General features: G+C 34.3%; 1 protein-coding gene across 20 annotated transcripts in view; it reads left to right on the plus strand.

The window, feature by feature from the left end:
- Lcor (ligand dependent nuclear receptor corepressor) overlaps nucleotides 1–26,253 on the plus strand; it is a 136,337-nt gene that overhangs the window by 39,765 nt on the left and 70,319 nt on the right. For 8 of the 20 annotated variants that reach the window (XM_048807076.1, XM_048807081.1, XM_048807084.1 and 5 more), the window contains exon 2: nucleotides 17,688–17,767. The exons of 1 other annotated variant lie outside the window; for it this stretch is intronic. Coding sequence is in view for 7 of the 19 variants with exons in the window: in XM_048807065.1 (XP_048663022.1) it covers nucleotides 17,688–17,767 (80 nt within the window). In the remaining 12 variants the exon portion in view is untranslated. Of the gene's footprint in view, nucleotides 1–17,150; nucleotides 17,217–17,687; nucleotides 17,768–23,384; nucleotides 23,503–25,373; nucleotides 25,511–26,253 lie in introns of those variants that run through there. 11 more of the 20 variants (XM_048807077.1, XM_048807082.1, XM_048807070.1 and 8 more) reach the window with 5 other exon arrangements.

A 26,253-nucleotide genomic window follows, 5' to 3' on the forward strand; every position in this document is an offset into this window, starting at 1 on the left:
ATGGCAGAAGAGTGTGGTAGAGGGAAGCAGCTCAGAACATCATCTCAGGAAGCAGAGATACACAAAATAAAAAAAATAAAAAAGGCAAGCCCCCCAAAGTTTACCTCCTCTAGCCCCACCCTACCTGTCTTCACTTACTACTCAGTCAATCCCCATCAGGGAATTAATGCACTGATTGGGTTAAGGCTCTCATAACCCAATCATTTTACCTCTGAATGTTCTTGCATTGTCTTACATATAAGCTTTTGGGAGATGCCTCATATCTAAACCATAATAACTTTATAACAAGGGGACTAACAATTATATTGTTCAGTAACATGTTCCTTGTTTCCATCTGGGATTGCATTAAGAAAGGCCTTTACTGTCTATATTTCTAGCAAAATTTTGTTCATTACTGCTCAGAAGGTATTCTCTAAGAAGATTGAGGCATTCTCTTAGCTCTGTTCTCCTCGTAAGTCCTCACCAGAATCACATATAACAACTTGTTCTTGGCAACAGAACTCTATAAAGTATGCATCTCAAGACTCTTCCAGTCTCTATCCACCATCCACTCCCAAAACAGCTGCCATGCTGGGTGAAGTGGCACATATTTGTAAATCCCAGCAACTTGGAAAGTTGAAGCAGGAAAATAGCAAGTTTGAGGACAGCCTAGGCAACTTAGAACCTGTCCCAAAACAAAAAATGAAGAGGGTTGGGGATATAATCTTCGTGGTAGAGAGCCACCCACAACACTGAGTGGGCAGGCAGCTCCCATATTTTTAGGCATTTGTTATAGTATTACCTACTCCTGCCAATTGATAGTCTTAGTCTGTTCAGTCTGCTATAACAAAATACCACAGACTGGATGGATGGCTTATAAACAGTAGAAATTTATTTCCCACAGTTTTTGTTTGGAGACTGGGAAGTAGAGTTGGTGTTTAGTGAGGGCTCACTTTCTGATTCATGATGGTCTCTCATTAGATTGCTAATCCCATTCATGAGGAGTCTATCCTTTTGATATAATCACTTTCCAAAGGCTGTGCTTCCTAATACTTGGTGGGATAGGATTTCAATATAAGGGTTAGTAGGCAGGAGGCACACAAGCATTCAGATCATAGCAACATCTGTTTCATCTGATTTTTTTTTTAACACCTTTTTTCCCCTGTGGTGTTAGGAATAGAACCCATGATCTTACACATGCCAGGCAAGTGCTCTACCACTGAGCTATATCCTAGCCCTCATCTGATATTAATACAGTAGCCTTCCTTCCCTCTGCAAGGCTTTGCTTGCCACAATTTCAGTTCTCTGAAGCCAACTATAATCCAAAAATATAAAATAGAAAATTTTAGAATTAACAATTCGTAAGTTTTAAATTATGTGCACTTCTGAGTAGTGTTATGACATTTCTCACCATCTGGTGGGTCATGAATTATCTCTTTGTCTAGCATGTCCATGCTGTATACACTCCCTGTCTGATGCCTGGGAGCCATCTCAGTTATCACATAAATTATCATAGTTTCATAGTGCTTGTGTTCAAGTTAACTTTATTTTTACTTAATAATGGCCCCCAAACACAAGGGTAGTGATTCTGGCAATTCTAGCATGCCAAAGAGAAACTATGGAGTGCTTCCTTTAGGTGAAAAGGTGAAATTTCTTGACTAATAAGAAAGAAAAAAAATATATATGCCAAGGTTGCTAGGATCTGCAATAAAAACAACAGATATATATGTGAAATTGTGAAGCAGTAACAAGAAACTGGTGCTGGTTTTGCCATCACCACTAAGAACTGTAAAAGTTATAGCCACAGTGCACATTGATAATGCTTAGTTAAAATGGAAAAGGCATTAAATTTGTGGGTGGAAAGCATGAACAGAAAATGATTTTCATTTAACGGTAAAGTGTTGTGCCAGAAAGTATTGAGCCTGTATGAAGACTTCAGCAAATTATGAGTGACACTGAAATGAATGGCACTTAAGCCATTTATTGCAAATGAGGAATGATTATACAGATTCAAGAATAGGTTTGGACTAAGAGGGATCATTCATATAACTTTATTACAGTACACTTTTGTAGTTCTTTTTTTTATTAGTTTTTGTTAGTCTCTTACTGTGCCTAATTCATAGATTGAATTTAATTATAAGTTTGTATGTGTAGGAAAAAGCGTTGTATACATAGGACTCAGTAATAATTTGTAGACTCAGGCCTTTGTTAGAAGACTTGGAATTAGTCCTTTGTTGAAAAGGGGGTTAATATATAGTCACTCCATTCTTCTGGTTATAGTGTGCATAGGCTTTTTTCTTTCACTTTCAACTTGTTTTGTGTCTCTGGCTCTAAAGCAGGTCTCTAATAGAAAGCATAAAGTTTGATCATGTTTTTAAGTCTACTCTGCCCCTTCATGCCTTTTAAATGGAGTTTGCTCCATTTACACTTAATGGAATTGTTGGTAAAAGAAGTGCCTATGCCATTTTACTCCCCTCCCCTGCGTGTCTTTAATGGATTTTGTTCCAGCCCTCCATGACTACTTTTTTTTTTGGGGGGCGGGGGGGTCATATAGATATATTTTAGTTACCATTTTAATTCCCTCCTCATTTCTTTCACTATATATTTTAAATTATTTTCCTTGAGCATTGTAATTGACATCTTAATTCGTAACAGTCTATTTTGAATGAATAACAATTAGGTTTCGATAGTATGCAAAATACTTTGGTCCTATGTAGTTCTCCCCCTTAAATCTTTTTTTTTCCTTTCTTTCTTTCTTTTTTTTTTTTTTTTAGTTAATAGCAATATCTTTTTATTTATTTATTTTTATGTGGTGTGAGGATTGAACCCAGTGCCTAACCCACACAAGGCAAGCACTCTACCACTGAGCCCCAGCCCCATCTTTCGTAAATCTTTTATACATTGTTTACTCACCAATGTAGATTTACAGTTATTGTTGTATGCACATGTAGTGCATGTTTTTAATCATATAGGGAACAAAAGAGGAGTTCTGAAACAAATTCAACCTCTCTGCTATGTTTTTTTCCTTCAATTCTTCATTAATACAGTGTTTCTAATGTATTTTCAGATGCTATTCTAAGCAATTAGCAAATATTTGTTTAATCCTTTTAGAAATTTTATAGCCAAGTAAGGTAAGGCATTAAAATAATTAATAAATGTTCAAAGCTTAAAAACCTTTTAAAAGGGAGAGTCAAAATTTTCAGCTCAAGTCATGTGGCTCTAGAGTTCATGTTCTTAACCACTATATCTCTTACTTCCTGAAGTAATAGCGCTCCTTCTATTATAGTACAGCATTGATTATAAAAATTCACTTGAATGCATAAAACATGTTCATTCATGTTGAAAATGAAGGAGGAATACAGTGAAAGATATTGTGTTGGAAATCAGTTGAGAGGAAAGAACAGTTGGTAGGGACTTTTAAACTATGACCTTGACAACAGCGTCAAGATTATCGAGATTTCAGAGAATATTTTAGGCAGAAGCAAAAGAGTGAAGAGAGGGATCAGAACAAAGAAAAGCAAGGTATATAGGAGAGACAGACTTGGATTGAATGTACTTGGGAGTTTAGAGTGTGTTGAAAAGTTTATATAGGTAAGTATATGTCAGAGATAATTAAATCTTGGTACAATTTAAAATTTTCTAAAACATTCCGAAGCTTATTGCAACAGGGTCTATATTGAGATTTTATCTTTTGTATGGCCACATATTATTTTGGAAGTGTGGTATAAAGTAATGGTTTTTAATATATAAATAAGTTACATACATTTAAATGTATTTTGTTATTTTAAAATGTGGTTGATTATATTAAAAGGAATGTATTTGCTTTCAAAATCATCTCTTAGATGTGGAATGAGGATGGGGTAAAGTACACACTCTTCAGTGAGATGTGTATTTATTCATTCAGATCAGCTAGTATTTTTTGAGTACTTTAAAACTAAGTTGTTCGCTTACATGGATAAACCCATAAATAAGGCTTGATTTTAATTTTCACTTTCTTTTGTCCTAATTTTTAGATTTTGGGATGAATTCTTAAGAATGGGATGCTCCAATATTTAGTTTTTTTCCTTCCTTTTCTTTTTTATCTGTCCTCATTTATTTAATAGGACCTCATCTAGATGCAAGGCTTTAAGTTCTGTCAATAGTGTGCTGATCCCCAGTTTTATATCTATAGCCCAGTTTCTCCCTTTAACTTCAAACTTCCATATCCTAATGCCTCTACATGTACCCACTTTGATTTCTAAGAGACTTGTCTCACATGGAACTCGCTGTCTGCCAAACCTGTGTTTCTTCCAGGCTTCTTCATTTTAGAAACTCCGCTACCATTCACCTATTCCACAGGCCAAAGCTTAAGTGTCATTTTAAAATGCCTTTTCTTTGCATTCTACAACAGTGCATCATCAAGACAAGTTGATTTTATCTTCAAAATACATCCTATGTACAGTTACTCTCTACTGCCTTTGCTACTGGTACAGTTGAATCCACGTATCTCTTTCCAAGTAGTAACACTCTCCTTATAATGCTTTACCTTTATTCTCTGTGTAGCCACTCGGTAATCTTAGTATCAATCTATTCATGTTACCTCCACTATTACCCAAATATAAAACTCTAGTGGATTTCTAATAAATAAAATCCAGTCCCTTTACCATGGCCTATATGATCTGGCCTCTAGATCTCTGACCTCATCTCCCACTTTTCCACTCACATATATTATACTTTAGACCATATATTGATTGCTTCAGGGTTGTTTCCTTTGCCTAGAACTTTCTGTTTTGAATGTGGTGTGTTTCCTCACTTCATTCAATGCTCAGAAATGTTCTTCTTTCCGATCTTAGTCTGTTTCATGTTGCAATAACAAAATACCTGAGCTGGGTAATGTGGAAACAAAGTGGCTTATTTTTCTAACATTTTGGTGACTGAGAGTCAGAACAGCATGGTACCTGCACCTTGGCCAGGGCCTATTACATACACCATGGTAGAGAAATGGAATGGAAAACAGCTGCATGCAGAAGAAGCATGTCTGCAAGCATGGAATAGAGTTGTTCAGGGGAGATGCCAAGCTTGCCTTCAACACTCTGATGTCGTAGGAGAATACACTCCCATGAGAAAAGCATTACTTCCTTTCAAAGACCTAATAACTTCCCACTTGGTCCCACCTCTTGAAGATTTCACTATCTCAACATCCTCATAACTGAGGATCAAGCTTCCAGAACATGAACCCTTTGGGGGCATTGGGCACACTCAAACTATATCAAAACCATGACCATTTTAAATACTTTCTTCCTCACTCAGCACTTCCTCAATATTTCTCATTGTTATCTGTAAAGGTTTACCAGGGTTTAATTATCGTCTGACTTTATTATGCTTTCCTACTTTTACTTCTATTTACTCTAAGCTACACATTTGTCACTATTACCACCATCTTCCTCCTCATCATCAACATTTATGTCATTTGTTCCCCCTTCCAAGATAAGGGCTTCATATTTTTTGTTTGTAGCTGCACCTCGAGTGCCTGACTTATAATAGAAACTCAGAAAATGTCTAAATACCCCAGGAAAAAAGAGACTCAGAAACAGGAAAAGCTTTTTACTTTATTTAAGCTAATTTTTCCTGAAACTATGTACTAGCCTTCCATCACTGCAATGAACTGTGTGTGGCAATTAACTTACAAAGTAAAAAGGGTTAGGCCCATGGTTCTGGAGATTTCTAGTCCAAGATCCAATGGCCCTCTTGCTCTAAGTCTTTGGTGAGGGCAGTATCTCATGTCAGGAGCATATGGCAGAATACATGACTAATCTTGTGAGCCAGGGAGCAGAGCAAAAGAGGACTAGTGAGATCCCACACTTTCAGGGGCATACCTCTATGATATAGGGAATCTCCCACTAGGCCCTACCTCCTAAAGGTTCTACTTTGGGGACCAAGCCTTAAATACATGGACATTGGGGGAACACTAACTACATTCAAACTGTAGCATTGTTTTAGTGTTCTTTTATTGTATGTGAGGCGGGTGGCAGTGGGCAGGAAGGTAGACTACAGTATGATTACCCTCAGCAATATCATTTTATTGTGACCTATCATAAGGTGACTATTATGTGCAATAGCACTCATTTGGATGTTAATGGTATTTCTGATACTTAGGGAGTGTGAGAGATGAAAGGAATATTGTTCAGGCATACCTAATGTTATTCTTTTTGTTGTTCAAAAATGTATTAAACTGGCTGTGGCTGTGACTCAGTGGTAGTGCACTTGCCGGCATGTGTGAGGCTCTGGGTTCGATTCTCAGTACTGCATATAAATAAATAAAATAAAGGTCTATCAACTAAAAAAAAATTAAAAAAGTATTAAACTGAAATGCTTGTCTTAAATAGACTTTTTGTGAGGAAATGGGAAATATGAGTAATTTTAAAATAGTGTAGAGACATTGAGATCCACATACTGAAAACAAGTGAATCTCATAACAGCATAAAGCTTCCACAAGCATGCTAGATCTAGGGCTGGGACTAATTCTGGAAAGAAGGAAATAAATGGAAAAGGAATAGAGGATGGGAGAGGGAGAAAAGGAACACTCCTTCCCCCCAAGAACCTTAAAATGTTCATTTTTAAGAAATTCCCATTTTACCTAGAGTGAGGGAAATCATTGAGCTTGTAGTTTTGTTAACTCCATGACTCCCATTGAGCATGAGGTCTCCTTTCAAATTTCCATTTAAAGGGCAGAAAACCAAAAGAAACTGCTTACCTATCACACATTGTACCTGTGCATTTGTTATTGTTGAGAAGATATGTGATGAAAGAAGGCTATTGTGAATTCAGTAATGCTTTTTTCCTCCCTCTCTCCCTTCCATGCTAGAGATGGAACCCTCTTGGGCCTTGGGCTTGCTAGACTAACTGCCATTGAGCTATATCCCCACCTAATGCTTTTTTTTTTTTTTTTTAAGAGAGAGAGAGAGAGAGAGAATTTTAATATTTATTTTTTGGTTTTCAGCGGACACAACATCTTCGTTTTGTATGTGGTGTTGAGGATCGAACCCGGGCCGCACGCATGAGCGCGCTACCACTTGAGCCACATCCTCAGCCCAAGTAATGCTTTTTAAGTAAATATGTATCTTGTTGTTAACAGCAAGATGTGTTCCAAAAAGTAGTGGCTATGTATGCAAGCACATTTTTATTTAATTTATAAGCAGTGCTCATATGGATTTACTGACCTTGTAATGACTGAGGTCCTCTAAGGGATTGTAGCCTAGAGATTGTGAACTGCTGATATAATTAACTCATTCTTAATCAGCTTCAGATTTGCATTTAAATGACTTCTTTCTAAGCATAATTACTTCACCTAAGATAGTTTGATATAACAACAACAACAACAAAAACAAAAAAAAAAAAGAGTCAAAACTGCCCTTAGGTTTCCAACTGACCTAGCTACTTACTATCTTTGTGATTTTGGTTACTTAGCATCTTGGAATGCCACTTATGGCAATATGTGTATATATATATGAATAAGTGGAATTATTTTGGAAATATTCTATCGACTGAATATGTATTCTTTTCCATATTAATACTATTTTTCTTAGTACCGTATCGTTTCCAGTTTATTCATTTTTTTTTATATTTAGTTTTTAGTTGTAGTTGGACACCATACCTTTATTTTATTTATTTTTATGTGGTGCTGAGGATTGAACCTAGGGCCTTGCACATGCTAGGTGAGCCCTCTACCGCTGAACCACAACCCCAGCCCTGTTTCTATTTTTGCTGTGATTATAGCTTTGTGCAAAAGAAGTTTGCCTTTCTCTCTGTTCTTGGAAAAAGAACAAAGAAAGCCCTTACTTATATTCTGGGTTTACGGGTTTAGTTCACAGTTACAGGGAACTTAGTTGAGCTGAAACAGAAAGCCATCCTTTTCCCATCAAATATCAGTTATCCTTCTCTTTTATTTATTGTATTTCTTTAAGCCTTCAACATACTATACATACAAAATGGAGTCCTCAGAAAAATTTCTACCACTCAGTAAATATAAGGATATAGGAAATAGAAAAAGTGTTTATATTTATCCAACATTTATTGAGTACATACATCCTCGAGGACTGTAGTATTACGGAACAGGTTGATGTTAAAATATGAATAAGCTTCAGATATTTGCTCTAAATCTAGTGGATTAAATGCCAAATAAATAAATAAAGTTAGTTTATCAATAATATAACTTCATTCTGATGAAGGATGCTCCTATCTTGGACTAAGTTAAGGGGTAGAAAAGAACAGATTTGGAGGGATCTTTCTGAAGCAGAACGAACAGGACCGGAAGACTCCCTGACTTAACAGAATCATTAACTGATAGAGATTTCTAACCTGAATGACTTGGAATGGATGAGGGATTGATGATGTCATTTTCCTGGAAAGAAGTTCAGGAACCAGTGGTTGAGTTGAAGGAAAAGAAATAAAATGATATTGATTTGCTTTTTGAGGTGTATTTGGGATATCTGGGGCTAATATGAAGTAGGCTATTAGAAATATGCTCTGGTGCAAGAGATAAAGAGATTATTCTGCATAATAGTAGAAATGTGTACTAATTTTTACTTCTTGACTAGAATTTTAAATATCTTTATAGCAGGACATATTTTTAAAAACATCTCCTGTATTCTCACACTGCTGGGCTCTGTGTAAACATTTTATTGGTCCTTATTAAATATGAGGTTTTATAAGTAATCTCTTTTATGGGGTGACTTTGTATATAGAGGAGATAACACATAGCGTGTTTGATTTTTTTAATTTATGTTCACAATTATTTAAATTTGTAAATATAAAACAATTCTTCATAAATGTACATTGTACTCTATAGCAAATTTTAACAAACTTGATAATTTCATAAAACAAAACTAGAAAAGTTTATTTATTGTTAGATATTGACTTAAAACTTCTACAAACTTAAATAAATCTTGTAACTGTAATAATTTAAAATTATGTGATTATTGAATTTTGTAAGTGTTTAATACAGTATGCAAACATTTCAGCATAAAATCACAAGTAAGTCAGCTGTTCATGCATACATCTTAGAGTCAGTCATAAGATTGGCTTTCATAGGCCAGATTTTCTTAAAACATGATAAATTTTTACCAGAAATATATAAAAGTACTTATTATTTTGTTGACAGCTTTATTTAGATATAATTTGTATCCTTTACATTTGCCCATTTTATGTATATAGGTCACTGATTTTTATTACATTCACAGAATTTTGCAACCATCATTGCAATTTGATTTTTAGAATGTTGCCATTACTACAAAAAGAATTGTGGTGCCCATTTGCAGTTATTTGCATTTTTCACTCCTAAACCAGCAATGTCTCTGTACATTTTGCCTGAATGGACTCATAACTATGGTCTTTTATGTCTGGCCTTTTACATTTAGTAAAATGTTTTAAAGATTTATTCATCCATATTGTAATTTTATACCATTATATGGATTATACCACTTTTTGTGTATCCTAGACTACTTCTTTATACAGAATAAAATTCTGGTTCTCTTAAGTCATCTCCATACTTATTTTTTAAAGAAAGCCTGAGAATAAGTGAAAAAAAAATTTTATCATAAGTTTAAAAAAATACAACAGTTACAAGGGTTCTTCATGTGCCATATGATATATTTCATTCTTTCCAAAGAAAAGAGATAATGAAAAAAGGTAAAAAACTATAGCAACATTTATTGAAATAAAGAACAAACAATAGAAAGGATTTAAAAAGGTAAAGAGTGGGTATTAGAAGAAGAAGAGAAATCTGGTAACATTGATCAAGATGAAAAGGAACGAATAAAAATACTACAAAAATGAAGACTGCAGATAAAGAAAAGATTTTAAAAATAAGCAGTCTGACCTGTATTTCTTTAACATGTAAACAGTGCTGTCAGGTCTTTAATCTGAAAAATTTCTTATTTATCCCAACTACTTTGAGTAACCCTCACCCCCAGAATGAATGGTAGTTTCACTTTCCAAATTAGAGCATATCTAGAAATGTCCATTTGCCAGTATGCACAGATAATAATAGATTGGCTACATAAAACACTTGTCCCCTCAGAATTTTGTAAAACAGTTCGTTGGGCTTTTAGCATTTATATCTACTAGTTAAATGACTGCAATTTTAAATCTCTTTCCTCTTATTTTAATTAAAATTTTCCCTCATTTTGAGCTTTTATACTTTTATTTTCAGGTATTTAATTCAGGCATTTTCTCAGGAGAGTTAAATGTGTACACCCCACTCGCAGTATTATGTCTCACACTTTATGGAGTTCCTTAGATAAGAAGATTCAAGTCAGTTATCATTCAATAGGAAATCTTTGTCTTATTTTCTTTTTTCTTCCCTTAAAAATTTATTTTGATTTAAGTTTTTAAACTTTTCATTCTTTCCCTTTATTCTTCTATAGTAAATCATACTTCACAGGTATAGAATGTTCTGGCCACCTGTGCATCACTGATCTCTGACTTTTTATTACACATTATGTGAAGGCATTTCTTAAGCTGCTTTTCTCTGTTGTGTATTTTTTCCATTTAATTACCTTTACAGTCTCATGTTGCTTAGCCTATGGCGTCATAGAGAGTATTAACAAAAATAGTGTAGACGAGTTACTTGCCGTGGCCTGTTGGTGCAGTTGAGAAGTAGTAAGCACAACATATGGGAAGCTGCTGCTGATAAAACACAAAATACTGTTTTACACTAAGCTTTTCGAAGTAGGAGTACACTCTAAAATAACAATAAAAAATGTAGTACAAATGATTTTCTAACAACTCACGTTTGAACTTACATGGGTCTACTTATATGTCAGTTTTATTTATATATTTAATTTTTGGAGATTTATGACACTTAAAAAACACTCAAGTCAAACTACATGGCTTGGAAATAAATGTTAAAGAAAAGTGTAGCATCATGAATGCTTAAATTCATGTAGAAAGTACTCTATTTTATCATTTACTACCATAAAATATACAGGAGTCTATTATAGAAATTTAATAATGATCAATACTTATGCCTACAGATACCATATATTGTGCTATTTGCAGTTTATATCTCATTTTTTTAGAGATGTAAATAAGTATTTGATGCAGTATTAAATCATAACTTTATAAAGTTAACTGTTGTACATACTGTACTACTATAGTAGTTTTGCTATTGTGGTGAGCTCCAGAGTTACAAGGATTCTTTATGTGCCATATGATACTAATAATCTCCAGGAGAGTACTTCAGTGCTCTGATAAATTTTATTTCTATAAAAAGTGATCTCATGGGTTTCACACATGTTTCACAGTATATTACCAGGAAGGTAACTGTAGGCTACTGATAAGTTATGTAAGTTATTCATATATAAGTTTTGGAGGAGTCAAAAGTTATCTTCTCCACAGGGCTTTGAGGGCAGTGCTCCTAACCCCCAATTATCAAGGGCTGACTATATAGGAAATAGAAACCAGTGAAATAACTACACACACAGTGTTTTGTGTTAATAGCCATGATATCATTAGGCAACAGGAATTTTTTGTCTCATTATATTCTTACTAGACCACTGTCATATAAGCAATGTGTTGCTGACTGAAATGTTTGGTGGTACACAACTGTATTTGACAAATTTATTTTTTTTCCTCTTCCCAAGACATTTGTTCTCTTTAAGGGGGGGGGGGGAACTAATTTTTTTTTTTTTTAAAGCTCCCTGGTCTCAATAGAAATGCTATTTATAATTTAGTACTTTTTTTCTTCATTAGTTCTGTTTTCAGTTTGAGTTATTAGTTGTGATTAAGTTATTCCCTTCCAGTATATTGGTCAAGTTTTGTTATCATTCTTATGCTGGGTAATTCTAAAAGTGACTACTGGACCAGCAGATAGGGGCAATCAGAGGGCTTGGGCTGGAAGCAGAAGTTTAGGGAAAGAGGAAAAACTTTTTTTCTTTTGTGGTGCTTAGCATTGAACCCCATGGCCTTTTGCGTGTGAGACAAGCACTCTACCAACTGAACTGTATCTCCAGCCCTGGAAAAATTGTTAACGAATATAGTTATTCAGCAGTGGGATGAACTGCTAAGAGCAATGAGGGAAAGAGTGGTTGAACATTGTTCATTACCAAAGAAGTTCATCAAGACTTTTTTGGTTGAATGACATACTGAGATAGCTAGAATATCAATTAAAAGGGATTAATTACCTTATATTATTTTGGTTAACATATAAAAGATTATAATCTAGTGCCTTTAATTTGCTTTAATTTTGTGGCTCACTTGTATTAAGTTCAGTTTGGTGTCAGCAAGCCATAGACTCTTGAATTTTAAGGAAAGAACTACAGATGCTGTCAGTTTGCTCTTTGTTTATTAATATATTAATTGATTATTGTAACCAGCAAGTACCTTTGAAATGATACTTTACAAAAATAATACTTTATTAGAGATGGAGGTTTTTTTTAATACTGAGCACCAAACTTTGTATAAACTTGAGTACAGAGTCTAGGGAGACTTGATGTAAAAATTGCTAAAATTTTCTGGTATACTGTGCTGTGGCTGAGGTGACCACAAATGTTCATGTGTTGGAACTTTAATTCCTCAAGTAGCAAGGTTAGGAGGCAAGATCTAGGGGAAGTGTTTGGATTATAGGGACAGAGCTCCCATGAATGGATAATGCCTTTATTTTACTCTTGAGTTCCCCCCTCAAGGGATTGTGTTAGTTATTATGAGAGCGATTTGTTATAAAGCATATCCATCCTTCCCTCTTTTGTTCTTGCTCACTTGCCCTTCTGCTTTCTACTATGAGGTAAAGCAGTAGTAGGTCTTCACCAGAAGCTCAGCAAGTATCAGTACAGTGCACTTGGGTTTCCGAGCCTCAAATTATAAGCCAAAATGTACCTCTTTTTTTAATATATATTTATTTCTTAGTTTTAGGTGGACACAGTATCTTTATTTTACATTTATGTTGTGCTGAGGATCGAACCCAGTGCCCCATGCATGCTAGGTGAGCGCTCTACCACTGAGCCACAATCCCAGCCCCCAAAATATACCTCTTTTCTTTAAAAACTACTCAGTCTTACGATCTTATTATAAAAACAGAAAATAAAGAAGTATTTATATTTCTCCTCAGCCCTCTCATACTGTGAGTCTCTAGACAAGTTAATCTCAGAGGAGAGATTCTCAAGACTTATGAACCATGTTTTCATTCTCTTCATACTGTATTTCTTCATCTCAAAAGTAACAGGCTATATTGTTAACCTTACTTGGCTGTTTATTTGAAGTTCCTGTCTTGTTGCTACTATTCATAACCTGCTCTCCATCCTTTGGTTAGAAATAAAAATAGTAGAGATTGTAATTTAGATTGAAGGAGGACATTTGTGAGAAATGTTAATCTTCTATCTTCTGTTTTCCTGATTATATCAGAAGTTAAAAATCAGACTTACAAAGTCCCTAGTATAAGAGAAATAGGAAATGGGAAGACCTTCTTGGCCTTCCTGGAGCTGTAAGTCTCCTTAAGGAGAAAAATATAAACATAAAAAAAAAAAAACCACAGGGTTTGGGTAACCTATGACAATTTTTATTTTGTAAATACTCAATGCTTTGCACATGGCAGAAAGGAGATAAGACCTTAGGCAATTAAGTTTTATTTAAAGGGGTCTGGAATCTGAGAATTCTGACAGTGAGAAAACTATAAACCATAGTTGTATGAGAACAGGCACCAAGTCTTCACCATTGCCTATTCAGTGTCACCTCTGTCTCTGGCAGGTTCTCAGTTAATATAAGTTAAATAAGTGAATATCTTTATTAAACAAATTGAAAAGAGATAGATACTTGATTTGGGCAAAAGTGAGATCCAAAGACTTGAGAAAATATTAGGAGATAGAAATGATTGTTGAACACAGTAGAAAGCCTACCTGACCAGATCTGTGGGAATGAGCTGGAAGATCTGAGAAAAAAGCTTGCTGAAGGGAGATTGGGATCAAATTAAAAGCATCTTTGATTGCCAGACTTGAGAATTTGAAGTTTGTTCTTTAAGCAGTGTATATTTTGAAGAAATTCTGGCATTGTTTAAGCAGTGTTTTAGGAGGAGTATGATGAGCTCTCTCTGCTTCCTGGCCCCTCCATGAGCTGTGCAATTTTCCTCTGCTGGGTCCTTCCTATATTGATGTGCTGCCTCATCTTGGACCCAAACAAGAGTCAGTCATCTATGCATTGAGGCCTTTGAAACTATGAGCTCCAAATAAACTTACCCACCTCTTTAAAAAAACAAAACAACAACAACAAAAGGAATGGTTTTTTTTGGGGGGGGGGAGCAGGGATTGAACTCAGGGGCACTCAACCACTGAGCCGCATCCCTGACCCTATTTTGTATTTTATTAGAGACAGGGTCTCACTGAGTTGCTTAGCACCTGGCTAAATTGCCGAGACTGGCTTTGAAGTCAAGATCCTCCTGCCTCTGCCTCGTGAGCCGCTGGGATTACAGGAATGGGCAACTGTGCCTGGCAAGAAATAGTCTCAATGATACTGTAGGTTATAGTAAGGAAGAGACTGGAGAGCAGCTTTGAGACCAGTTGTTATGTTGGCTAGAAATTCTTTGGAAAAAATAAAATATTTTAATATGTACTACGTTATGTAGAGGTACTTTTTGAACTCTACTTATTGAGCATAATGATATGACTTGTCTTTTTCAGTATTTGGTTTTCCATGGCATTTTGTTATCTTCGTGGCTTTTCTATGAGATCATGGTATAAATTTTGAATGTATTTATTCTACCTTTATTTGCCTTTCATTAATGTCAAGCATAGCGTATAAGACATTTCCTGTTGCTATGCAACTGCTAAATTCAATATTTATTATTAATAAAACTGAGTGGTATTAACATCCAGTGAACAGAGGGTAGCAAAATATAGCTTTACAGATCCAATAATATTTGTAAGGTTTGATGTATTATAAATATGAGCAAAAGAGGAGTGGCTTGTTTATAGTTAATATTTTGAGCAGAATTAGTTGTGGTTAAATATTTTGAGTTTATGACCAGACTTTTGGTTTTTATTTGCTTCCTTTTGGTCTTTCTTTTTCACTGTTTTTTGATCTATGATTAGGTTTTTTTTTAAAGTGTCTGTGTTAATCTATGATGTTTCTCAATCTTTTCGTATTCCATTCTTTATAATTTAAAATTTTTGTTCTTCCATAGTCATCTTCTGCACATTTCCTTCGTAGTATTATTTCTTGCTATATTTACATTTTTCCTTTTCGAGAATTTATGCTTAGAATGCATATTTGGAATTTGTTATAATAAACACAGGTAAAAGAATATAGACTTGCTCTTTAGGATAAGAGCTGCCAGTAATTGCTTAGCTATATTTTCAGTGTGTGTTCAATGATTTCTAGATATTTAAACACTTTATATTTGTGAAATCAGAATTCCTTTTTGCAGGGACGTAAAGTAGGAATGCTTAAGAGTTGGAGACAAGCTGTAAGACTTATTTTGGAGTAATTGCTGAGAATATCTAAGAGGATAGATAGCATCTAGCAATTCCTTTTCATTATTTCACCACCAGCCCTCTGCCTGCACAACCTCTGACCCCAACACTTTCTCCTCCCTAATGTGGGGAAGAGCAAAGGACCATAGTAATTTAATGGAAAACATTTTAATTATAGTAGGTAAATAATAAGCAGGCATAAGTACCTCTCATTTGTTGGAGTGGGTAGTTTGCTAATGTCTTTGGATAGCAAGAAGTAAGGAGAATTGAAAATCATTTGCTCCCCTAATAGTAAGTGAAAAAATCTACAGTTTTAAAATAGTGCAGAAAAAACAATTCTCTAATTACAATGTAGATGACACAAACTCTGGAGGTTACTCTGTTGAAAATGATGGCTTACAATGTTATTTTTATAGCCAGATGTACAAGATACTGTTTCTAGGGATCATCTTGTCTACCCCCTTAATCTTTCAAGTACTTTATTGTTTTATATTTAATATGTTGTGTTTGTGGTAAAGAAATGGCTTATATGTTTGAGCCTCAAAAATGTCCAGTAGCCTATATATTATTAGTGATTCCTTTATCCTAAATATAAAAGTGCTCTTTAACAATTTTAAAAAATTACAAGGCTTCAGATGATAATGGATTATCTGACAAAATACACCATTCCTGAAAATACTAGGAATTAATTTAACTCTTTTTATATTAATTACAATAGAATATCTGTGTATTTCAAAAGTATTATGTACACCAAATGTGCAAGACATACTAATTCTCTTTAAAGGTCATGGTTAGTGTGCATATGGATTCATGTAATAAGTATTTGAGCCCACAGTGAGGTCTTTGACACATAGTTTGGGAACCAGTGCTTAGAGCTTTATTCCTGGTATATTGTATAAAACTATAATCTAATTCCCTTCCATTTAGTCTCTTCATTCTTTCTTTAACAATCCAGAAAAATTAGCAAGATGTTTTCATTAAATAGACCAGCAAAATTTGTGTAATAAAGTTAGAAAAACTGCTTATTTTTTAATTTTCTATTTTATTCATGATGTAGAAGGATATGAGAGTTTTAAATATTTGTGTACAGGTATATTTGAATTTTTTTCTCCTCTTTTTTGTATATATAATTAGTGATTTTTATCTTTGTAAAGGAACTAAAAAATAGTTTCACCTTGTTGGCAATATGAAATTTGGAGTTCTTTTTTCTAAAAGATTGTGTGTGCATATGAGAAAGAGAGAAAGTTGTTCTCAGTGAGGATTTTCATTTAAGAAACTATTAACTTGAAAAAGTCTATGATCTCAGTTGATATTCAGAAAAATAATAATGTTCTAGGGTATTCTAGAACATTGTGGAAGTTCTCAAATACTTTTACTCTTCAGTGAGAAAGTTGCCCTTTAAAATGGAGCTTGAGAGTTAATGTAAAAATTTTGTAGAACAAGCAAGAGAAACTCAGTTTCCATTCTTCCATTAATTATTTCTGGTGTCTTTTTTCTTTCTTGATTGTGCCCTGAATTTTTGTTGATTATTAATCATTAACAAATGCAAATGCTCCTTCTACATTTGTCATTGACACGTTTTTCTTTAGCATCCCTTCAATAATAATAATCTGGGATCCTTGAGAACTGGAGAAAACATCATCATTTTTCTTGTAACCAATCAGTATTACCATAGTGGATATTATATTATTGTGATGATGGATTCTTTTTTTTTTTTTTTTAAATCCTTTTTAGGGTTTGAAAGTATTCTTGAAGGGCTGTTTGGACCTGCATTATTAAAAGATCTCAGTTTATTTAAAGGTATTCAAAATATTTTTGGTATTTCAGATTATTCCTGGTGACAAATATGGTACCTTGGTAATTTAAGCTTTATGTCTCATCATTTTTCTTTGCAGTTTTATGAGGGTTAAAGCTATCTTCATGTAAGCTTTGTGTGGGGGGGGGTGGGGGCGTGTGTTTAGTTGATATTGTTAATATATGCATGATTAGCACATACCAGTGAGCAGTTAGGTGAAGAATTTTGAGTTAAGAATTTTAAGACTTAGCTGTTGGTATAGTTCATTACCCTGTACCCAGTTTTCAGTGGTAGAGAACATTCTTAGATGTATATAGAAGGCTCTGGGTTTAAAAATTTAAGATAAAAGAATTTGAAGACATAAGAAGCATGTCTACTCTTAGTGAAGATTTTGTTAAACAGTGTTTTTGAAATTAATTTATTTTCTTAAAAATTCAACTTTATGATTATTAATTTGTCATTCATTTTATTTTTAGAGTGTGAACCTGAAGGCATTTCTGATTGGACTTTTGATGAAAATTGTCTGTTCTGTTGCTTGAGAAGAGATAAAGTAAAGGTAACCAAGAAGTTTGTGAAACTTGTGTAAAATATTTTAAAATTTCTTAAAAAAAAAAAAAAAAAAAAAAAACTTATCACTTTGTTAGAGGATTTATAGGAAAGAGAAAGTGTTTAAAGGGTTTTTGATAGTAACTTTGCATTTTAAACTGTTTCTTGTCTGTTGGTTATCCTTCTGAGAAATCTGTATCCCAGGATGCATTTATTTATATAGTTCATTAGGCAGAATAATTAAGTTTATCCTGATATGAAGTTATATGACAATTCAAGAAATGGGATTCACTTTTAGTACCAAAAAACCAGTAACATAGATCTTGATCAAGTATTTAATAATTCATATATTTATGATATACTGTGGTTTATACCTTAAAGTAAGATTCTTTTTGGGTCATGAATGCTGTTTGTATTCAGTTGTAGAAATTAGCTGAACTTTTGTGTTTTTATCATTGTATTGCTTTGTGTCAGACAGGCTTTTGGTTTGGAAATATTTCAGTTATTGAAACTGTTGATAATGATTTACTGTCTTGTATTTTTTTTCATGCTACTTACCCCCCCTTTTAAATTTTTTTGTAGTTATAGATGAACAGCATGCCTTTATTTGTTTATTTTTATTCGGTGCTAAGGATTGAACCCAGTGCCTCATATGTGCTAGGCAAACACTCTGTCACTGAGCTACAACCCCAGCCCTGTGTTTCCTATTTTAAAGCCAAGGAAACATTTTGAGTCTTCCTCCTTCTGTGTACACTGAATTTAAATCCTTGACCAGGTTATCTCAGTTTCTCCCTCTAATGAATTTCCTTCTTTTTCATTTCTACAGTGAAATTACTGTGAAACAGTAATAACCATAGTTCAGACACCAGTCACTATTTCTGGACCACTGAAATAACATGATTGGTCCTTCTCAGTTTTCTTCAGGCTTTTAAATACTACTATTAAGTTAAACTCCTTACCCCCAACCATCACCCCTCAAATAGTGTGGAAGTATTACCCTGTACTCAGTTTTCAGTCACTTTCTCATTGTCTTCTGGATCCACCACCCAATTCTTAGTGTGACTCAGTACCTAGCACAATTCAGTCTGATTTTCTTTCTAGTATTCTATATAATTTCCTTTGAACTAAACTAAAAATCTGAGAAATTTAGTCTGATCATTTGTATTAAACAACATGTTTTTACTAGTCTTTGGACTGTACCATTGAATACTTGTTCTCTCTATCTTGAAAGTCTCTTGCTTTTACTCTAAGCCCTCCCCCGCCCCATATGTAGTATATCTATGCTCTAATGCTGTTTAATCTTTTACTCTGGTTTTGTTGTTTGTTTTGGTTGGTCTTGGTACTGAGGATTGAACTCAGGGGTACTCAGCCACTGAGCCACAATCCCTAGCCCCCTTTTTATATTTTATTTAGAGACAGGGTCTCGCTGAGTTGCTAAGTGCCTCACTAAGTTGCTGAGGCTGGCTTTGAACGAACTTGCAATCCTCCTGCCTCAGCCTCCTAAGCAGCTGGGATTACAAATGTGTGCTATCACACCTAGCTGTTTTGTTTTTGATGGGATGTTTTGTTTTGTTTCACTACTGAGGATCCAGTCTCAAACAGTTGATCTAAATGCCCAACCTTTTTAAAAATTTTGTTTTGAGGCAGGGTCTATTAAGTTGCCCAGACCAGCCTCCAAACTTGCCTCAATCCTTTTATCTCAATCTCCCGAGTAGCTGGATTGTAGGTGTGCACCAATGTGCCTGGGCTTTCATGCCGTTGTTATAAATTTTATACAACTAATTATTTGACATTTAATATTCTGCCTTATTCTGTTCATCCTTTTCTATGTTTGAATTTTGTGTTGTTCCTGGTTACATTTGTCAACTGCTGAAGTCTGGACCATGCCATATGCTTCTTTGTTCCCCTTAATGTAGTTAACACTGCTTGATTGTTGGCAAGTTGCTTAAAATCTAAAGCCACCAGTTAACAGTTTCTTAATATTATTCTTTTGTGGCATCTTTTTCTTGTCCCCCACCCCCACCCCCCGAATGAAAAAGTTGTGACTCTCTGAAATGGTGTGTTTTCATTGAATTGATGAGGAAGTTTTGAAATTTAATTTCTTTTGAAAGCAACCAGAAAATGAACGATGTTGTTCTGAGTTAAACTACCAATGAAGTTGAAAATCATCATTGTAAACTGTGTGTGTATTATGCGCATCTTGGCTTTTAATGAGTAAATCATTTAATATGAATTTTGGTAGAGTAGAAGAAAGAGCGATTGTCTTTAACAGGTTAGGATTGAGAAGACAGCCATTCTGTTTGGCAGTTGAGTACAGTATTTCTTGTAATATGATTTAAGAGTTTTCTATTGCTGCATGAGGCTAAAATATTATATGAATATTAGGAGAAAATGCTGAAATAGAAATTTATGGAACATTACAACATTTAACCCCCCCCCCCGTTTTATAACTGTTTGAAGTTTTACAGTTTTTAACTACTTTTCTGAGTAGAAAGTATATTTCCAATTGACAACTCAAGAGCTAGTTCCAGAAAACTATTTTTCTTCATTAGATATATACTATTTTTCTTTGTCATTTATTGTTTTCACAGAGACCCATACAGCTATAATGGAGAGTAGGAAAGACCCTATATTGTGTGAATTGTCATGTATATATCTTTTTGTTGTGGGATTCTTTGTACAAATCAGAGCATCTCAACTAAGAAGGATTAGAATCTGGAAATTAAGTGTATCCATTGGGATAAAGGTTAAACTTGAAAAGAAAGTAAAAAAAACCTTGGAGAAGAAGAAAATATCAGGCTGAGCACAAGTGGAACAACCTCGTAATCCTGGCTAATTGGGATTGTGAGATAGGAGACTGCCAAGTTTGAGGCCATTGAAGTCCACTTAGTAAGACTCTGTCTAAAATAAAGTTTAAAAAGGGTTGGGGAACATAGCTCAGTGGTACAGCATGAGGCCCTGGTTTCAATTCCCAGTACCACAAAATAAAAATAAAAAGCAGATGTGGGGGTGGGGTGGAAAGTGAAATATCTGGAAAGTGTGGTAATAACCAATAGATGGCAGTATTGAGCATGATATTGGAATCCTGAGTTTCAGGTTGGCATGATGACATAATTTAGGTAGTGTTTGGAAAAGCAGTTAGAAATAATGGTCTGATATTTGAGTAGGAGATGGAAGTTTTGTGTATTTTTTAGTTAATTGGATTTTCAGTGAATACTGAGGCTGTTAGAATGAGTAAAATAAATACATGTGTTTTCTTCATAAAACATGTAGGTGAAAGATACAAAATAGTCTGCAGAGATTGTCTAAAGATTAGAGTAGTCTCCCTTATTTGGGGGGTGTGCATTCCAAGAACTCCTCCCCATTAGATGCCTGAAACCATTAATATATATCTAGATATATTAGTATTAAACCATATATATCTAGATATATCTATATAGATAGTGTATTTTCATTGAATTGATGAGGAAGTTTTGAAATTTAATTTGGTTTGAAAGCAACCAGAAATTGCACGATGTTGTTCTGAGTTAATATATATATATATATATATATATATATTAACTATCACAGTAAATAATTGTAAATGTTGTTTTTATAATACTAGTTTTTCATCATACAGTAATTTTAGCATCTATTGATAAATATTGCCTTATAAAATATTACTGTGATTATGTGACAGTTAATGTGTGTATACACACACAACACATTGTGCAGTAAAACAGTTGTGGCATACTTTAAGATCCTACAAAGGTTAGAGATATAATTTGTAAGGGGAAAGCAGCTAACATTTCATGAACATCTATTTTGTGCCAGTTACCTTTATGTGTTACCATTTAATCTTCAAAACAACTTATAATGAAGTGGTTAAAGGTATCCCAGTTTTATAAATAAAGAAGTGTAGGGCTGGGGTTGTGGCTCAGTGGTAGAGCGTGTGCCTTGCATGTGTCAGGCACTGGGTTTGATCCTCAGCACCACATAAAAATAAATAAAGGCATTGTGTCCATCTACAACTAAAAAAAAAAAAATTAAAAAAAAATGGGAAAGGTCAGGAAGTGAGATTGTTATAGGTAGAATCACATAGCTGGGATTTTATTTGTTTTTAAGAGTTCATACAGTTTAATAGCAACAGTAGGGACAGGATTGGGGGAAGTGGAAAGCAAGGTAAAACAGGATTTGGCATTACTTAGGTGGACAGAGGGAGAGAATATGAAAGTAACTGAGCTTGACCATATTAAAAGGTCCAGTCTTAGCTGTGTTAGAAATCTGTGTTTGCTTCACTGACTGACTGCCTGACTTGTTTGGTTGCATCTTTCCTTCTAATTGGGCAAAATGTAGGTACCCGATAGAATATAATAGGTGAGGGACTAAGAAGTTGGAAAGCTTCATAAACTTGACAAAGTATAATGTTAATAGCTGTTTTGAGTGCTTCCACATGCCAAGTATATGTTCACAGTTCTCTTTTTTTATTACCTAGTCATCAGGGTTTTAAACTTTTTTGGCTTCTTTTAAAAATAGTAGTAGGCTTCTAAAGAAGTTGCAAAAATCATACAATAAATTCCTATGTACCCTTTAGCCAGATATCCAAATGTTTTTATGTAACCTCCGTATAATTATAAAAATCAGGAAATTAATATTAATTCAGCACTATTATATGTTCTGCACATCTTTAAAAATTAACCAGTTACTCCAGCAATATCCCTTTTCTGGTCCAGGAGCCAATCTAGAATCACATTTTATATTTTGTTGTCATATCTTCTTTAGCCTGCTATAGTTCTCAGTTTTACTTTGCCTTTCTTAATGTTGATATTTATGATGAATACCGGCAAGTTGGTATGTAGATTTTACCTCTCTGTTTGGTTGTACCCAAGAGTCCTCATGACCGAAATTCAGCTGTACATTTCCAGCAGGAATTCCATAATACTGATATTGTGTTATCCTTAGTACACCATGTCAGAAAGCATGTGAGCATGTTTACTATGATCACTTGGTGAAGGTGTTATCTGTCAGTTTCTGTACTAAAAGATTTTTATTTTCCCTTTTTACTTAATATATTTATGGAGAAATACCATGAAATTTTGTAAATATTCTTTTAGAATACTAGTTTTTCATCATACAGTAATTTTAGCATCCATTGATAAATATTAACCTTATAAAATATTACTGTGATATGTGACAAAATCATGATTTTTTTTTAACCTTATTTCCTCAGTTTTTATTAGTTGGCATTCTACTGGAAAGAAGAACTTTGCTTTTTCCTCCCATTTGTGTATTTGTTTTTTAATCTTTCAGTATGAACTGTGGATTCTTATTTTATACTAAAAATTATAATTCAGTACCATCTTTGTGTATTTTGCAGTTCAAATTATTGCAGGCCATTAAGAGCCCTTTCATAGGCTGGAGTTGTATTGTAGCTCAGTGGTAGAGCACTTACCTAGTACGTAAAGCACTGGATTTGATCCTCAGCACCACATAAACATAAATAAATAAAATAAAGGTATTATGTTCATTTTCAACTAAAAAATATTTTAAAAGGGAAAAAAAAGTCCTTTCATGCACTTTTTTTTTTTTTTTACCTGTTTCTCTCTCTCTTTTTTTTTTTTTTTTTTTTCTTTCCTCCCCACAACCCCAGCACTTATACACTGTTAGCACCAAAAGATGCCCCGGAGTTATCTATGCCTTCACTGTCCCAGCCCTGGGTTTCTCCAAGGAGCCTACTTCCTTTTAATTGAAGAATTGCATAAAAATGTAAGGTGTTGGCATCATGAGTACTCCGGATGTATGTTATTGAAATACACTGCATCTGTATTTTCGGTGTCTGACTATTAAAAACCATTTCATGAAACGGTTACTGATTGCAGATTGTGTTGAAGTGGGTATGATGAGCTGATAACCATAGTAATGAAAGTATGCTGGAAAGATAGAAAAGATAAGAAATTTCTTTTAGTATTTAATGTTCCTAAAAATGGACTCAACTCCAAGTGAATAACCTATTCTTGTGTATGGCTAAAACAGAGAAGAGGTAGCTATTTTAGTGGTACATGGATGATTCCCTAAGGATGATGGGAGAGTAAGATATTATACCAAAACATAAAATTAGTTTATTATAAGGCTTTAGTAGGTTTAGTGTTTTGATTGGCATATCAAAATAAGAAGTTAGGAACTTGAGCTGTGTTTTTGAAGAATGCATAGTTCTGGATAAGCAGAGAGGAGAATGGCTACATTGTGGATAGAGCAGAGCATTTATTTTTAAAAAGTAACCAGTGACCACATACAAACAAAGATGTTGTGACCGCCAAAAACTGAAAAATAAATATTAAAAAAAATTCTCTCTCTCTCCTTGAAAAAAAAAAAAAAGTAACCAGTGACATGGTTGGAGCCAGATTATACATATCCTTCAGTGCCCAGCTAACTCATCAGTCATGTAACTAGATCCTTTTCATGTTTGTTATTATTTCATCATGTTGTGCATGTTTGTACTGAACATTTCATAGTTCTTCTGATTCATGAACATGCTTTAATTAAAATATCATTTTAATATCTAAATGTTTACTGCTTTTTTAGTACAGTGAAAGTTTATAGTAAGATGCTGGGCATGATGGCACATACTTACAGTTCAGTAGCTTGGGAGGCTGAGACCGGAGGATCACAAGTTCAAAGACAACATTGGCAACTTGGAAAACCTGTTGGTCATTTGGTTGGTTGGTAGGTAGATAGATGGATGGATAGATAGATAGATAGGGAGTGACTTAAAACTGGGGATGTAGTTTAGTAGGAGAGAACCCCTAGGTTTAGTCCACATAGGGTAGGGGGCAGGTAAGAAAGAGAATGGGGTTATAGTTCAGTGGCAGAGTGATTTTTTTAGCATGAGAGAAGCTAGGGTTCTAGTCTAAAGCACTAGTGTACACACACACACACACACAAATGTTTATAGTAGCAGTTACTAAATCTAGCTATTTTCTCATTGTATTGAATATATTACTTGGGGCGTATTCCATCCTGCTTGGTGTGGCTTGCCTTTTATATTGTCTTGGAGTACCAAAAATCAGTATGTATTCACGGTACCTATTGTATGCAGGGAACCGTGGAAGAATCCATGTAGTTCCTTTCTACTATGAGAAAGAAGAAACAAATATTAGACAGTTAAGTAATATTTATATATGAGATTTAAGTTGATACAGAGTTAAACAGATACTACTTGGCTAAGGGTACAGCTCAGTGGTAAAGAGCACTTGCCTATCATCCTCGGGAACCTGGGTTCAGTCCCCAGCACTGCCAAACCCAAAATAGTAACAACGTATTGTACAAATGAGTACATGATTAATGAGTTGCTCAGTTAATTGTACGTATCTAAATTGGGACCTCATCTTCTTCAATTTCTAGAACTTTAATATATATTATTTAAAAAAATTTTTTTTGACAAAGTGAATTAATGCCTAGCCCAAAAGCTCCTTTCTTAAATATCAAGAGGGTTTCCTTCTTCCATTCTACAGAGCAAATAGAGTTAGAGAAACCATTAAATGGTAATTAACTCTACTTTGTTCAGTTTTATATGATTAGAGTTAATTAACTGAGTAATTAACAATTTATTAAATATTTGGTTCTGTAATTGGCCGTAGAGGTTAACAGAAGTCAAAGACCAGATCTGCCTTTGTTTGTGGAATGTTGAGGAGACCATGGATGATTGAAGCAGCTAAACCTATAGTCCATCAAGAGATTCAACTCATCCTTATTATTCACTCAGCAAAACTCTCATGTACGTAGGAAACTTTGAGAATGGAATCTTCTTCATTTTTATATATAATATTTTAGAAGATACTGGATAATACAAGAAAATATAAATGTTACAGCAGTTAAGAGGTGCAATAGATGATACTGACCGAGTTGCTTAGTCAGGAGGTGAAACACAACTTGTCCTTAAAAGGAGATCTGGCTGGGCACAGTGGCACAAACCTGTAATCACAGCAGCTTTGGAGGCCAGGGCAAAAGGATGGCAAGTTGAAGGCTAGCTTCAGCAACTTAATGAGACCCTATCTCAAAAGGGCTGCGGATACAGCTCAGTGGTCAAATGCTCATGGGTTCAACACCAGGTATTAATAAAATAAAATAGTCTAGAGTGATTGATTTGCTCATTGTTTGTAGAATGTAGGAGGCAATTTATAGTGAGAATTTATTGGAAGCTCTTATAATAATCCTGAAAATGAGCCTGGACTACAATGGTGACAGTGATTATTATGCACAGGCAGAGATGTATGTAGTGAATCTGGAATAAAATATTGCCTGTACTTAATGATTGCATGATTGTATAAATAAGAGATTAGAAAATGACAGTTGTTACTGACTCTAGGCTTTGAATCCAAGATGGCTTATGAGAAAGGGAGAAGGTGAGGTCGCCAATTTTATAGAGTAGACAGGGTTGTGTAAATTGAGTACATATACAAGGTCTAGAATGAATACTTATTTGCAGAATTTCAAATACATATAATAATGAGAATATCT

Source organism: Marmota marmota, unplaced genomic scaffold (genome assembly GCF_001458135.2).
Source record: "Marmota marmota marmota unplaced genomic scaffold, marMar, whole genome shotgun sequence".
Classification (NCBI taxonomy): Eukaryota; Metazoa; Chordata; class Mammalia; order Rodentia; family Sciuridae; genus Marmota; species Marmota marmota.